A 15,654-nucleotide genomic window follows, 5' to 3' on the forward strand; every position below is an offset into this window, starting at 1 on the left:
CTCCACGCTTTTTTATTGCTCAGCTGTGCAAAACCTCTCCTTCCCTGGGGCATACCTGTGAGAGTTTTCTCAGCAGGTCCTGTGCACCTGGCCAGTGGCCAGTCTTCAAACAAAGCCATGTTTGCAGCTGCCTCATTACTGCACAGCTCGTTAATTTTCATTTGCAATCACGTGTGCACTTGCCCCAGCAAAACAGCAGAATCACAGTTCCTCCGGCTTCTGCTCGAACTGATAAGTAACTCTGTGGATGGGCAGAGCAGTCCACAGGTAGGAGGAATGGGTTTGTACATCAAGCCGTGGTCTGCATCTCGATGGCCAGCTGCACACAAGGCTTGATTTTGGCAGGTATTTATGGCACCCTTCCATTTATTTATTTTTTTATTTTTTTAAAAGCTGACCAAAACTTTTAGTTACAACAAGAAAAAAAGGCTAAGTTGAGTCTGTCCTTGTGCACGTAAGAGCAACTAGAACGAGGGCACCAACATAAAAAGCCAACTTGCAATTCACCACAGCCTATCATCGATTGCTTTGCTGAGGGAAACTCTGCACAGCAGAACAGGGTAGAACAGAGCAGATGCTTTCTTCTTGGTAAGAAACCCGTACAGGCAGCTGCTCAGCTCAGCTGGCCCGCAAAAGACGAACAGGGTTTTCAGTGGCGTATGGCATGGCCACGTTTATCTGAGAAGAGCTTTTTGGAAGAAATACATGATGAATAAGGGCTGCATTACAAGGATTACAGTTTTCCTTGCAAGGCTTCAGTGTGCTGTGATCCACAGCAGTTAATTGACCAGGTATCAGGTTTTTCAAAGTGATGTAGATTTATTGCTGTCCTATAAATTTGGCTGAGGCCATTCCTTTAGACAGAACTCTCCATTATCTGTGGTCTCTATTTTATTCACCTTGTTGCCAGAGACATAACAAATTGTCAAATTATTCTTTCAAGACCACCTTGGAGGAGCCAGTTCCAAAAGCAACAGTGTCATTGTATAACTTGGAGGTATATCTAAGAGACCATCCAAGATGTATTTAAGAGGAATAAAGCTGGAATTGGGGTTTCATGCACGTAAGAATGAATAGTATATATGCTAACGCTGTCTAAAATAAAGCCTCTTGGTTAATGAAGATCTTTGTAACATCTCATGATTATTGCAGGATTGTAACATGATTGCTCTGTAAAATACTACTTGTAATATATGACTCGTCCAATATTAAATATATTTTCTTGTGAGATGGCAAATGCTGTTCTAGATAAAGATATCTCTGCTGCCTGCAAATGTAAGTTTAGGTATTAAAATTATATTGCAAGTAAAAACCTCTTTAAAGAAGATGTTTAAATACATACAATTTAATACAGATTTCTTTAATTTGCATTACTGCTTTTTGCTTCTGAATTTATTTTTTGACCCATTTTATGCACTCCTATAGGGAAGCTTTTCACCTTGACAAATAGCTCTGAGAGAAAAACTGCCACTTGTCACGTGTCAAGGTGTGTAGACTCCTAAATCACTTTCCTCTTTCTAGAAATGGAATTTGGCAGACCATTTTAGAGCATGGTAGACCATTCTCTTGAAAGAATTACATCGTCTTCATGGGTCTGGACTTCAAGTGCTCAACTGAAATCAGTGGCATTCTCAGGATCATCAGCAATCAGCTAAACTGAGTTTATAAACCTTTTTTTTTCCACCCCATTTAATTCAAACTTGTAACAGACATTCCAAGGAAAACATTTCCACTATTTTAAATTTACGCCTAAAGCTTACATACCCAGACCTGCTGGCCTGAAGCAACCCAAGAACTTCCAGAGCAGTGCCCTGATTTTCAAACCAATAAACTTCAGAAGGATGTGAGCTTAACTCAAACAAACCAGGCCGCTTCTTTTTCGGTGCCTCCATATGGATTACTGGCTTAAATCCAAGTACCCATGTCTGAGATTGAACCCAAGGCCTTGTAGTGCCAACTGCTGAGAAATATCATTTATTTTTCAAAACGTATGGCTGCACAGGAACAGCAGCTACGGTGACATTTGTTTGAATGGACACAGAACATTCATTAAATGCTTTAAAGGAGAAAATATAAACAGCTTCCTTAAAGCTATTAATGCCTAAGTAGCCTTAATACAATTGATGAGATTAGCCTCCATGCATTACATGAGCTTGGACATTTTATAATACCAGACAACTGCATGCACGCAGCTTAGCAGAGAGCATGGGAATGCTATATCAGGCTCTTGGGGATTGCGCATGAACCAGTGCTCAGGGGAGGGTTTCAAGGCTGACATAAAGAAAGGAGGATTCCCTAAAACTATTTATTTTCACCTGACGTGTTTGCTCAGTTTAAAAAAAAAAAAAAGAAAAGCATTGTTCATACAAGGATCGATGTAAAATGGGGACGGATCACAAATACTTATTCAAAAAAAAAAAAAAAAAAAGTAAAGAGCATTATTAGAGATTAGTTAATTAAGAGATAAGGCCAGAAAAATAGAATGGTGACATGTGGTAACAGCCCCCCGCAGGAGACAAAGGCTTAGGCAAATGTATTTCTGGCAACAGGAACGCAGCTATTGCAATGAAATCTGAAACACTGAACACTTTTTTTTTTTTTTTTTTTTTTTTTTTTTTTTTTTTTTTTTAAATATTACCAGCTCTGTTGTGTTGGGTAACTGTCTGAAACACTCCAGTGGTAAAATGCCACCCTCTTCAAGCACCTGCTGTTGATAGGCCCATGTCACTTCACAGGTATTACTGAGTTTCGACCCAAAGTGTGTCTGTGAGGTGGGAGAGCTGCAGGAAGCACCTGAAGAACGTGAAGGTCACCAATTGATTAAGCTCCTTACGGGGCACATTTCCACACCCTGCTGAGAACAATTCACTTGTTCTCAAAGCCAATTTTCCCAGTGCAGAGCCTGGTGTGGGAATCAGGTGTCCCAGGAAAACTCAGGAGAGCAGGGATCAAAGAGCAGGTCTGCAGCCTGTGGCCTGGTTAAAATAGCTCCTCACCAGGCTGCCAAGCCTCAGCAGCTCAACACTGTGCTCCTGGCACAGCAGGGCCGAGAGCCACAAGCCCAAAACCTGGGGACAGACACGTGCAGGTGGGTGAGACACAGCCCCAGCTGGGGACAGGGCAAGGAGGAGCCCAAAGGGCTGGTTCCCAGCACAGCTCTGAGGCGCACAGCTCCCCAGGGGGCTACCTTGGTAGGAGGGTGAAGGTAAAGTTTTGTTCTTTATGAAAGACATCAATTTTTTTCTGAAAACCAGGGCAGAGCGCTCAAGGGTTTACCTGCTCAGACACAAAGGCCCAAAACACAGAGGTGTCCTGTTATGATTGCTCTCGGCCTTCCCAGACGAAGCTACCTCTCCAGAGAGCACAGCTCTGCCTCAGGCAAATGCTTTTCAAGTGTGTGGGAGTTCTCCTGGTTTACACACAGGTTTGTCTGACACAAATAACAAACCAAAGATAGAAAACACAGGTGCCAAACACAAACAAGGAACAGACAAGTGAACCTTTCATTAATTACATAACTTAAGAGTAGAAATAGCATTAATTCTGTAATGTTGCTATATTTTAAGTAAACTATGACAACATCTTTTGTTTTAACCCCAGCATTTTACATTAATTAGGGCCTAGAATTTAAGTTTATTCTCCATTTGTCTTTTTTTGTTGTTGTTGTTGTTGTTGTTTTAAAGTACTTCAGATTATTCTCACAATGCTAAAAATGGAGTAAATTCATTTCAGGAAGCATTTGGTTGAGGTGAAGACTCACGTTGGAATGTCTAGATCCCAAAGAAGTGTTTCTGCCATTCACCACCGCAGCACGCCCCTGGCTCCAGTGGGACAAAGACTCTGCTCTGTCTCTCCTGGCAGTGTCCTGCCCCGGGTCAGGAGCGCTGCTCATGCAGGCACACGCTCCTTAGGGGCATGCGCCCTCCTCAAGTATTTTACGGCTGGGTCACTGGTGAGGGGCTAGGAGTGGATGCTGAAGGTGGGAGGAGAGGGAGAGGAGAGACCCTGCTCTGCTGTCACTGCTGCTCCTGCCTCGGCATGAGCCATGCGCCAGCATTTTTGCTCTTGGTTTTGCTGTCTTAGATGGGCAGGACACCTTCCAACGCCTGTATAACCTTTATTCCACACCCGCTCAACCACTTGAAGTATTAACCACAGGGAAAGGTTTGCTTTTAAAATATCTCCCTTACTCTGACAGTACCAGCAGTTAATCCCTTGCCTTCCTGCTGAGCACCTGGCGCACATGCTGCTATCACATCTACCACACTACTTAGAAAAAAACAAAAACAAAAACAAAAACCACTCAAAATCCCTCCATCCTGCTCAAGCTTGTAGTAAAGATGGAGGAGAGCTTAAAGTTTACATTAGGAAGAAACACATACAGAAACACAAAGCACTTTGCTTCAGAGTTCATGCAATGGTCTGAGCTCCCAGCTGCCAGAGTATTTTATGAATTACCAAAGTCTGACATTTAAAGATTTAAAATACATGCAGGTGAGATTCCTGGCCCGTTAATAGCATCAAATGGATGCCCAAACATTACTGCAGATTTTTTCTTCTAGCATACTCGTACTGAATTGCACGATCTAAAGACATCGATACGACCACTGCAACAAAATGCAGGCTCCTCAGAGCTGCCCTTATGGGGCGCAAACAGCACTTGTTACGCAGGCGTCTCTTGTGAGAGGACACCAGTGAATTACATCAGCTAACATATTGCTGATCTCCTTCTCTTCGCTATTTTTAAGCAACACTTTCTCTGACTTATTAATGCATTTTACCATCCTCCACGCTCAGAGTGCTGCACACACAGAAATGTTCCACACGTTACTCCTCAAAACCAGGGCTGATTTCAAAGCGATGAACCTTGTTTTCCTAAGTCACTGAAGCACCCCCAGAGGTTGCACAGATGGCCTTCTGAACCCGAGCTCAGCTGTCCCACCCTGCCTAGTGCCCGCTAGCGAGCCTGGCTTTCATTCAAGGATCCTACGCAAAGGACAGGCTGGAAAACTCACCGCCTCCAAGCTCACGCTATCTGTAAAGAGGCTGTGGAAATGTATATTCACAAACTGATGAAAGTAACATTTAATCGTTGCTGCCATGGAGACGAAGATCAGTACTTGCCATGTCTTAGCTCCTACACCTGGTGCATTGCGGAAACTCTCCTTTTTCTCCTCCAAGAGAAGAGCGTTTGACAAATCTCTCCATTAAGACGCAAAGATAAAAGAGTTAGGCATTAACATTTGCGTGCCAGGAAAGGGGAAAAGGTGGCAGAAGAGCAGAAAAACAGGATAAATATGCAGCAGCTTCAAGATAAGAATGTGCAGTTTTTCATACAAAGATTCATAGATGAAATGTTTAAATTGCTGTGAATGAAGTATGAATAGAAACGTACACGTGCAGAAGGCAGAAGAAATCATCAAGCAAGGGTTAAAAGAATGGCCCATAGTGATAAACAGGGATGTGACTAGCAGCAGTAAGTTGGTAAATACTGATCAATGCCTACACGTCCAGACCAGGAAGCCTGAGCTCCAAAAAAGGCCACGGTGCAGTTGACTTTCAGAAGCTGATCTGCACTTCAGTTGGAAGAGGGAGAAAATGAGGTTTTAGCATGTTGTGCATGCTCTATTGTTATATTCTAGCCATAAAATACTTCAAAACAAGTTAACTTGTTTTGAGATGCATCTCCCCTTTAGTAATCTAATCTTCAAAAGTGGAAAACAACTGAGACTTTGTGCTAGAGATATTTTCACAGCAGGTTGAGCATCCAGCTTCTCCTCTAGGCATTCAAGGCCTAGGATAAAATGGTCAGAGCGATGAAGCCTCTAAACAAAACACTAAGTCATTTAGCATAAAATAAAATATACAAACGTGAGCGGCCAAGCCTGGAGCCTTAGCGCTGGTATGGCTTCACATTGTAAGTACAAGCACAGCAACTAGATCATCTCCCATGGCCAGACCGCTAACATCCACCCTCCTACTGACAAGAGGTTAACCGTGTAGCGTGGTGATACCGAGTCGTTCAGCCCTTCCCAGCGCTGGAGTGGAAAAGGAGGCCCAAGTCTGACTTGATCAGTCAGCAGTAGGAAGACCAGGGCGATGAACGTGGACAGAAGCTGGAGGCGACTCGGGGAGAGGTGGAGACAGAAACAGGCTGAGAATCCACCTGCTAGCAGCACTGCACCTCAGCCAACAAATTCCCACTGTAATCACAGGTAAAGTAGTTGGAGAGCTGTGGGGAGCACGGGTTGTTGGCACAAGTCAGAAGGCATCAGCTGTTATCTCAGTCATGTACTTCCACCAGAGTAAGAAAGAGCCTCCTACGGCAGATTAGGGAAAATACCAAGTGTTATCTTCAAGTAAAAAATGTGAATGTGAACCACAACCTTCATCACTTTATAAAATACAATTTACAATCCTTTAAAGAGATGATTAGACTTTTTGAAAGGTCAAGAAAGGTTTAGCTGACTGAAGCAAATGACACTAATAATATAATCATCTTAATTTTTTAGCCAGGGAATTGCAGATGTTGCACATCCAGGTATTTGTTAGCTTGTGATTAACAAGGTGACACACTTGAAGGAACAAGGTCAGCAAAATTCTAGAAACAACGTTTAAAAATAATTTATTTAATTCCAACGCCAAAAGCATTTATTTGATGCTTTCAGCTTTTTGTTTTCTGTTGTGATTATTTTCTGGTTTGGACTTGGTGTTGTTTTTGTTTTGTTTGGCTGGCTTGGTTTTGTGTTCTCCCTCCCCCAAACACACAATACATTCTAGACTGTACATGGAATCTGCAAATAAAGTTATACCCAATTTATTACAGATATTATTTCCCTGATACTGAAACAATGTTATATATAAATATTTTTACAATTAACAAACACATGCAAAACAAATCAGAAAGTAGAAGTCTTGAGTAAAGAATGACTAAGCTTACAAAAAATTACTGGTGTACTTCGCAATTATTTGCGGTCATAATTTTACCGACCTAATCAATCTCAGTCTGATTCCAAAGAAAAAAAATCCTTCTTGTTGTCACCATTTTGCTTTGCACAGAGAAATCTGTCAGTATCATCAATTATCTTTTCAATATGCTTACAGGGAAAAGGAGTTTTTCAGTGCAGTAACACATTATCTAAAACAGTGGCATACAGCGTAAGACGACTCTCTGCAAAGGAACAGTAACATCACCAAAAAAAAGTGATTTTTAAGTACCACGCACAGAAAACTGTTGATATATTAACCAGCTTGCAGAGGGGAAGGCAAAAATGAAGCATTAACGCCGTTTTGTTTCATGCAACTTCCACGTGTCTCTTCACAAGAAGTGACAATAGATACAGGATTACATCTACAAACGGCAGTAGGGATGCGAGCAGTCTCTGCTGTTTTGAAGAAAAAGGAATCTGCATTGGCCAAATTTCTTTATTTCATATCTTCATTCAAGACTGTTAGCAAACGTTTGCCCTGTACACCATGAATATACAAAATTTATCTGAAGCATTAAATCTGTAAAAATAGAAACAATCCAGTCAGAGCAAGTGTAACTGAAGACAGAGCAGACAGTAAAGGGGTTGCTTATCTGGGCTGAAGATGTAGTCAGAAAGTGAGACTTACCTAAAAGAACCACAGATTATTAAGGAACAGAACTGTGTGAATTAAGATTTAACTAATTTGTCAGAATATAGGAGAGATAAAGGTAATGAATTTTATTTCAAATCAATAAGCATAATGTCGTCTTTTAGAGACACCTTGGTGGTCTAATTACATACAACTAGAAAACTCACTGCCTTCAGGCACCCTCATATCAAGTGCAAATCTGCGCAGTTATAGAATATATTTATAAAATATACTATATGCAAACATCTTTACAGAGCTTTAAATCAAGCCAAAAAGTAAATATACTTGATGGTACAACAGAAAAAAATGAACAAATGCAAAAATGTGGGCAGTTTGATTGTGGCCCTTCAAAGCTGGAGCAAACCATTCAGCTCATCTGCAACAAAAAGTAGATAGGATTTGCACCTTAAAAGTTGACTCTTAACAAAAGTGAAGAAAATATCCTCTGTGCTTCTGCAAATTAAAAAAATTAGCTTTCATTACATTTTTACGCATTGTCATTATCTTAAAGTATCTTCTAAAGCACAATGTCAACCCTTGAATACCTAGAACCAATCACATAATTGACATGAAAGGGTTTCCAAGCTAAATTAAAATTACAAGCTACATAATTCTAAGGAGTGCAATGCTCTGGAAAAAAGCTTTAAATTAAATTATTTTACTCATAAAGCTAGTGTTAGGATCTTTTTTTTTTTGTTAAAAAACAACTGGAAGCAACAAAGCTGCGAGAGTACAAATGACAATCATTTTAGATACATCAAGTGTAAGAGTGAATTATCCATTGATGCAGACAGAAACATCCATTTGCTACATTATTTGCTTCCTTACTTCATTCCATTGCATGTACACACAGCTTAAGTATTAAAATGCAGAATAATAAATAATAAAACGGCTCAGATTACTAGCAAGGGGCAAAACACAATCTGTAATTGTGCTCTATCTAGTTTCTGTTTCAGCAGTCATTTGCTCTTGTAGTTTATAAGAAAAAACATAGTCAGACTTCCAAAAAGAGTCATTCTTTTCTATCAGAAACTCAAGTTCATTTGCCCAGGTTTTATAACCCAAGAGGTTTCTGTGAAGGAAGCACAGTGCAAATTATATGACTAATAAAACTTGCGTACATAGAAAGAAGTTTACTTGGTTAATGTTAACTGGTGTCTTTATGAAATACATTGTAAAACAAAGATTAAATAAAAGGACTGGGTTTATTTTATTTTCTCAGACCTTTTTTCCTAATCCCTCCTTTGAAAAGCTTATTGGGTTACAAAAGTCTTAAAGTTCCAGTCTTCAGCAGTTAACCATTATAAATGCTGCCAATCAATGCCAACTAGTGTTTGATTTGCTTCTTGTGCATGTCCAATTTCCTCTGTGATACTGTGCTGCTGCCAGAGTTTTTGAATCTTTTTAAATCTTTCTTTGCACAGATGTAAGGGATTTCCACGCCTGAAAAAGAGATAATACTTATCAGAAATGACAAAACACTGCAACTAAGCACAAACATTCAGGCATGACACAAAATATTGAGATAACCCTTTAACGCTACTGTCTCGACAGAACAAACCAACAGGTATCTTCATTAGTGAACTGGAATGCTACCAGATCTGTTCTGCCACCCTCACTGCTCAAGGGTTCCCTCCAGCTTTTGGAAATCTCACGTACAGTTCACAGAAATCTGAACATAGGCTTTCAGCAATCTTTCCATGCTGAACCAGCTCATATTCTATTATTTTGACAAATTTCAGAAGTAGCAATGTAAACAGTATCATCCCTAAACTATTCTCATGGGAAGCAGAGACAGAAGATGAATCGATGCATTGGTATAAAGTAATCTCACAGTATTTTCACTTAGTATTAAAAGTAGCACAGATGATACAAATAAATACCCTACATATATATATATATATATATATATACAGTTTTCAGCTCTATTTTCTAGGCAACTTTATAGATGCTAAAAATTAATTTTTTACACTTCAAGACAATTGTTTTTAACTTAAGAAAGATCTTCCACCTTTAATATAAAAACACACAGTAGCATTAAAATGTTTGAAAATATTATATGCAGCACATGTCAAAATATAATATCATCTGTAATATTTATTCAAATAAAAAGGTACCAGAGTATATTTTACAAGCCAGTTAGCATTAAAATTCCTGTCTTTAAAAGGTATTTTTTAAACTAATATTTACCGGAGTCCCTGGTCTGTCTCTCCATAGTCATCAAGATAAGGAGGAGGATAAAAGCAGCCCTTTGTTTTTCCAGCTAAAAATAGCACCTGACATTCTCGTACTCTAGAGAGAAACACAGACAAGATTTTACCTATTGATTTTTAGGCACATAGTTACTCATACTTTCATAGATACTGTTTTTCTAATTCTCAACTACTTCCATTCTGTGTAGCCTGCATGGGAAGATTCTTAAAGGTACTTTTTTTTTTTTTTTTTTAAATAAAGATCTTACACTCTTCCTGTTATAACTCTTAACAGTCATGTATTATTAACAATCTGTATAAAGTACTCCACACAACCACAAGAAAACAAAGCAATTTCAATTCTCACTAATATTTGCCAAAGTGAAAACAGTATTATCCAACCTTCCCTTGTATGCACATAATGACCTGAGACAATTACTGCAATATTACAGTCCAATGCTGCCAAGATAACTGTAGATTAATTGTACAGGAAGACACCTAGAACAAATTTTAACAACAACAAAAAAAGGGCCAAGGAATTCACCTTGTTTAATACTTGAGTGGAAATTAACACACAGAAAACAAATCCACTTCAACATGAAATATGATTTTTCCATCTTCAAAGAAACAACCTCTGGACATACCAAAGTATAAAGAGGAAAAATATACTCCAATTTGTAGGCAACTCTGTTATTAACAAAAACCACCCCTACGATCAGGTTTATAGTACTATTAATGTCCACACACACTATCTAACCTAGCAATATAAGCAGAGGTATTTGGTTCCTTACCTAAGGAATATACCCACTCCAGAACCACAAGTGTACGTATGTGCAGTACAGGCTCCAACATCTTCTCCTTCTAATTCAGTTTGACAACAGTAGCTCTGAGAACACAGCATGGTCCCACACACAAGGCACAATGTTGGAGCTCTGCTTTTATCACCACCTGATTTTGGACACCTTTTATTAAGCAAAAAAAAAAAAAAAACCTGTTGTATGTATGATCTCTACATCGTAAAAATATTCAAAAGATTTTAAAAACATTTATACAGTTATACACATCCACCCTTGCAATTTCTATATCACTGAAATACAGCGTTTTTGCTGGAAAAGATGACACTCAGTACTTGCCATTAACTCCATGAGTCTATAAAAGCTTCAAAAAAACTGTGTAAGTTAGAGGTTTTCCAGTTCATCAAAAGGAGCAGAAGACTTTAGGGGTTCTCACTATAATTGCATACAACTTACGAGAAATTAGACGCTTGGTTAATGAGGCAGCTGTAGTCATCTGGAAGGTCTATTAACTTGTTGGATTCTCTTGCATAGCTAGAAGAAAACAATCAAATTAACCACTCAAAGTTTAATAAGCAATACACAGTGATTTCAAGCACAATCATGTTTTCTTAAGTCACCTAAACAGCATCTGCAATTAAATTATTATTATTTTTTTTTTTTTTAAGTTTTTCTCTTCATCACCATTCAAACACTAAGTGGCATCTCAGAAAAAAGGAACCCACTTCTAATATCAGTTAGACTACCTCCAGTTTTCTTGTACTTTTTTTTTTTCCTTTTTTTTTTTTTTTTTTTAATTGATTTGAGAATAAATGTAGGCAAAACATGTCATATATGTACTTTTAGGAACACCTCCTGATAAGGTCACTCCAGGTGTTAAAATATTTTTTCTGATCCCTTATCAATTTGCTTTACATTTTCCTGTCACTAATATTGAATGGAAAATAGTCTGGGTCTCCAGCTTAGGCAACTTGCATCCTGAAACATTCATGCAATGAAAAGCACCTACTTAATACCAAATATTAATATCCTTAGAAATAAAGTTCCAATGCCAATTATTTTTTTTGCAGATACTGTACATTTTAATATTCTTTGTCTCTACAAATAATACAAATTAGACTATGAAATGTAAATAGAGATTAGCAATAAGCAATGTGCTAGACCATGCTGAGTAGAAAAAACACTAAGTTATATACAACCTGACTTAAGAAACATCAAAAGGAACGAGTAGAAAAAAATCTCAATCACAACAACAGAAAATTATCCAATCAAAAGTATTCTTACTGTTTAAGATATTTTGTTAACAGCCTGGTATTTAACAGCTGAGGTGATTAATTTTTGTCACTTAAACTTATGGCACATACAATATTAAAAGTGACTTTATGTAATGTGTAAAATAGAGTGAAATGCAGGGGTATGTTTGTAATGACAGCACTGGGACCTTAATATTCACTTATAATTATTTGGATAACTGATGACCACTATTTTTAACCTTCAAAAATAAAATACTACAAACTCTAGGCCCACTACACTTTGAATTCAGAAAACATTTAATGTAATTGCTTAGCAAAGACATGTGCATGAAAAGCAAACTTTTTTTAAATAAGTAACTTTAAATAAGTGTTAATTTTACTGAATGATTTGTATTATTTAAACAGATTGTGTAAGATGATCTTCAACAGTTAGTATTTTTCAACAGAAGTTATACACACCTGCTTGCAACAGCATACATTTTAAAATCATGTACAAATCTACTATAGAAAATGAAAGAAGAAATGCCATAGCCTCTGATTACTGTAGATCAGCCTAAATAACTAATATTTCACTTTGACATTAAAATGTACTAACGTAACCTGTATTTCACTTCCCTTACAAAATCTCAATATTTCTTTGCTTATCCACTAACGTAGTGGATTAGTGTTTCAGCCACTCAATAAAACAGGACTGATATTATGCTCCTAGAAACATCCTTTCAGAAAAAAAAAAAAAAAAACACCAAGAAAACTTCAATGTTAAAGTTTCTCCCATCTGCTTAAAATTTCTCCATGTTTACCTGATAGCATGTCTCTTGCCTTCCAGATACCTTTTTACTTCATTGCTACTACACCAACTACAGGAAGAAAAAAAGAGCCTTTAAATTAAAGAGATAATACATTCTGAAAGCAAGTAAAAATTCCAGAGTACATCTATTCCATAATCTCTACAAACAAAATGTTTTTTGTTTTTTTTTGGTAACAGATCTTTCACAAATGGTTTTAAAAATCTAATTCACTTCCACTTCAATATACAGACTCCTGGGAGAATACTTACAATATTATCTTGTGCAGAATTCTCTATTATGTTTGAACTAAGCATAAAATCCCACCTTACCTTTCTACCAAGGTGTTCAGAATCTCACTATTTTCTTGAAAAAGGCAAGTGAGGTTGTTTGGCAAGGAAAGATAACTACACAAACGTTCAAACTGGCTTGTTCCATTCACTGTAGAAAAAAAAAAAAAAAAGGAAAAATCTCATAATCGAGTTTTTTTGAATGACATTATCTACACTAAATAAAATACAGCCCAAGATGGCACAGCTGTATTTCTTTTTTTTTCTTTTTTCTTTTTTTTTTTAAGCTGTATTTCTCCATGCCCAAAATGCAGTGTGAAGTATGAAAGAACTCTGATAATGGCACCAGACAGCAATGATGGAAAATTGCTGTCTGCTCTAACCTCTGCTGTGCACCTTTTCTTATCATACAGATACAGTTTTGCACTGGTTGCAAGCCTTCATTCAATTAGTTTTTCTCAGAAAAAGTTGAAATGTAATTCATTCTGTTAAAAATTTTTTTTGTGTCTTTTGGAAAGTTGGTTTAGTACAAAGAGCGTTAAGCAGACAGTACCTTGAAGTTCCGAGGGTGCTGGGACTCCATTTAAGTAATGAAAAAACAAAGCAGAACATCTCAGAAAAGGCATGATTCCAGCTTTTAGATTCCTCCACAGGTGCCAGCCTGAGGAAACTTCTTTCAAGGCACTTAAGAGAACACAGAAAGAAAATTCTTTTATTTAATCATTTCAGTTTAACAGCCGTATTTACTAAGTCTTCAGTCATATTTCATAGTAATTTATTGACTTCAGTTCAAACAAGAATTATGTCTAGTGCTCATTTCCAAGCTGACTCTAAGAACAACGCTAAAATAGATTCATAAAATTTTAAGTAACTTGAAGGGTAAATTAAGGAAAATGTTCTTGATATTTCAGATCCCAGCAAGTTTCCTCAAGCACTGAAAGACTGCCTCTTTACCTTCCTGTACACTGGCAAAGAAATTTATAAAGCGTAAGCACAGCTACTTCCTCTTCACTGCTAGTGTCTTCCTGATCCATGCCATTCTCTTCTGAAAAACAAAGGAATAACAACAAAAAAAGTTACTTCTATAGTTCGGTCAGCAGGAACGTAAATTTTCAAGTTTTGAGAAAAAGACCAAGACTAAGCAAAACACTCCACTGGCCAACTCTTCTGCAGTACACCATAGTTATCCCAAGTTTTCTGCTGTACTTATGATGTGGTAAGTATATGCTACTGTCAACTCCATGAGGTGTTGGTTTACTTGTTCAACTGGTTGGGTTTTTAGTATATTTGCTTGGAGTTCTTGGCTTTTGGCAATCTATACCCTAGCCAGTTCCTCTTGCCAGAAGAGGCATTGATTCCTTATTCACTGCAGCTTATTAATTATGCAAAGCCTAAGCCAAGTCTCTGCAATAAAACTTCCAGGCACAGCTACATTAGCTGGAAAGCAGGACTCATGACTAGCTATGCCACAAAACAAAATAAAAACCTCCAGCATTAAGTAATAAAGAAAAAGAATGAGCTATCATCAGTACAATTAGTACAATTTATCCATACTTTATATGGACTGAACGAGACAGCACCAACGACTTTATTTTCTACAGTACACTGCATGTATTTTAATTTGCGTGCTAATAACTATTAGCACCTGAAGTGTTTTCTAAGTACAGACTGAAGTAATCATTTCAGTAAAAGATGAAAGAAAGTGGCATTACCTGTTGATGAGGTAAGTAAAATCTGTATTATGTGTGCCATTGTGACAAGATGAAACAGGTGAAGATCTCCAGTGCCAAGACTAACCCCTGAAAAATCCTGACAATGTATGGCAGGGAAAGAGAGCACCAAGCTTACCTGTAAAAATTAAAAATAAATAAATAGACAAACAAGAAAGAAAAAAGATATATTCCATTTCCTTTTGAATCTTTCCATTTTTGTTACTTATGCTGCAGCTATACCCTTTTAAGGCAGCATACACTCATAAGGCTAATTCTGAAGCTAAGCAGCCATTACTTAATGGAATGATCTTTTTTTTTTTTTTTTTTTTAAGAAGGTCCAAAGAGTATACATTTCTGTTTGTTTTAACCCTGCTTTATTAATATATATTATGGAATACTTACCAATAAATGAAACATGTCGATATCAAGTATGCATGGAAGATTTCCATTTTTTTCATTAGGCACCAGTGCTAAATATTTTAAAGAGAAAAATAAAGTTTTACCAATTAAAAATTTATGTATATGAAAACATTTTAGTGTACGTCAGTTATGAGAGCCATCTCCTTGGTTAATATGCTTAAGGTACTTAATATACAGAAGCATCATTTTTGTCCAGAAGTGTGAGAATTCAAGAGTTGTTCAACATTATTGAACAAGATTTCTGTTTACTTGACTACACTGTATTGAAATGAATGAAACAAAACCAAACTACCATAAAGTTAGTGCTGCCATTAATAATACAACAGTGACTGTCCTTAATTGGTACTGTTTCCAGCGGGAGACAAAGTGCAATATTATTTCAAGTTCTGACCCATGAATAAGCTCAACTATGAGTGACTGAACAAAAACAATATTCTGTGACAGTGATTCGTAATAGCTTAAGATCTGACATATTTTTAAACTATTTCTATTAACAAACATTTCATCACTGCTCAGATTTTAAATGTCTTTACTTTCATAAGCTTATAGGCACAGATCTCAGGCCCAAATCCTGAAATGTATTTTCAT

The 15,654-nt window shown here is 37.3% G+C and overlaps 1 protein-coding gene across 2 annotated transcripts in view; it reads right to left on the minus strand.

The window, feature by feature from the left end:
* Nucleotides 1-6,698: 6,698 nt before the first annotated feature.
* Nucleotides 6,699-15,654, minus strand: part of UBR2 (ubiquitin protein ligase E3 component n-recognin 2) — a 51,119-nt gene continuing 42,163 nt past the window's right edge. For both annotated transcript variants that reach the window (XM_084284572.1, XM_084284573.1), the window contains exons 38-47: nt 15,049-15,116; nt 14,647-14,782; nt 13,889-13,979; nt 13,488-13,618; nt 12,977-13,085; nt 12,660-12,716; nt 11,063-11,140; nt 10,604-10,774; nt 9,811-9,912; nt 6,699-9,063 (exon numbers count right to left, since the gene is read on the minus strand). In XM_084284572.1, coding sequence (XP_084140698.1) covers nt 8,922-9,063; nt 9,811-9,912; nt 10,604-10,774; nt 11,063-11,140; nt 12,660-12,716; nt 12,977-13,085; nt 13,488-13,618; nt 13,889-13,979; nt 14,647-14,782; nt 15,049-15,116 — 1,085 coding nt within the window. In that variant the 3' untranslated portion in view covers nt 6,699-8,921. The remainder of the gene's footprint in view (nt 9,064-9,810; nt 9,913-10,603; nt 10,775-11,062; nt 11,141-12,659; nt 12,717-12,976; nt 13,086-13,487; nt 13,619-13,888; nt 13,980-14,646; nt 14,783-15,048; nt 15,117-15,654) is intronic.

The sequence above is a fragment of the Netta rufina genome (genome assembly GCF_964035555.1).
Source record: "Netta rufina genome assembly, chromosome: 3".
NCBI lineage: Eukaryota > Metazoa > Chordata > Aves > Anseriformes > Anatidae > Netta > Netta rufina.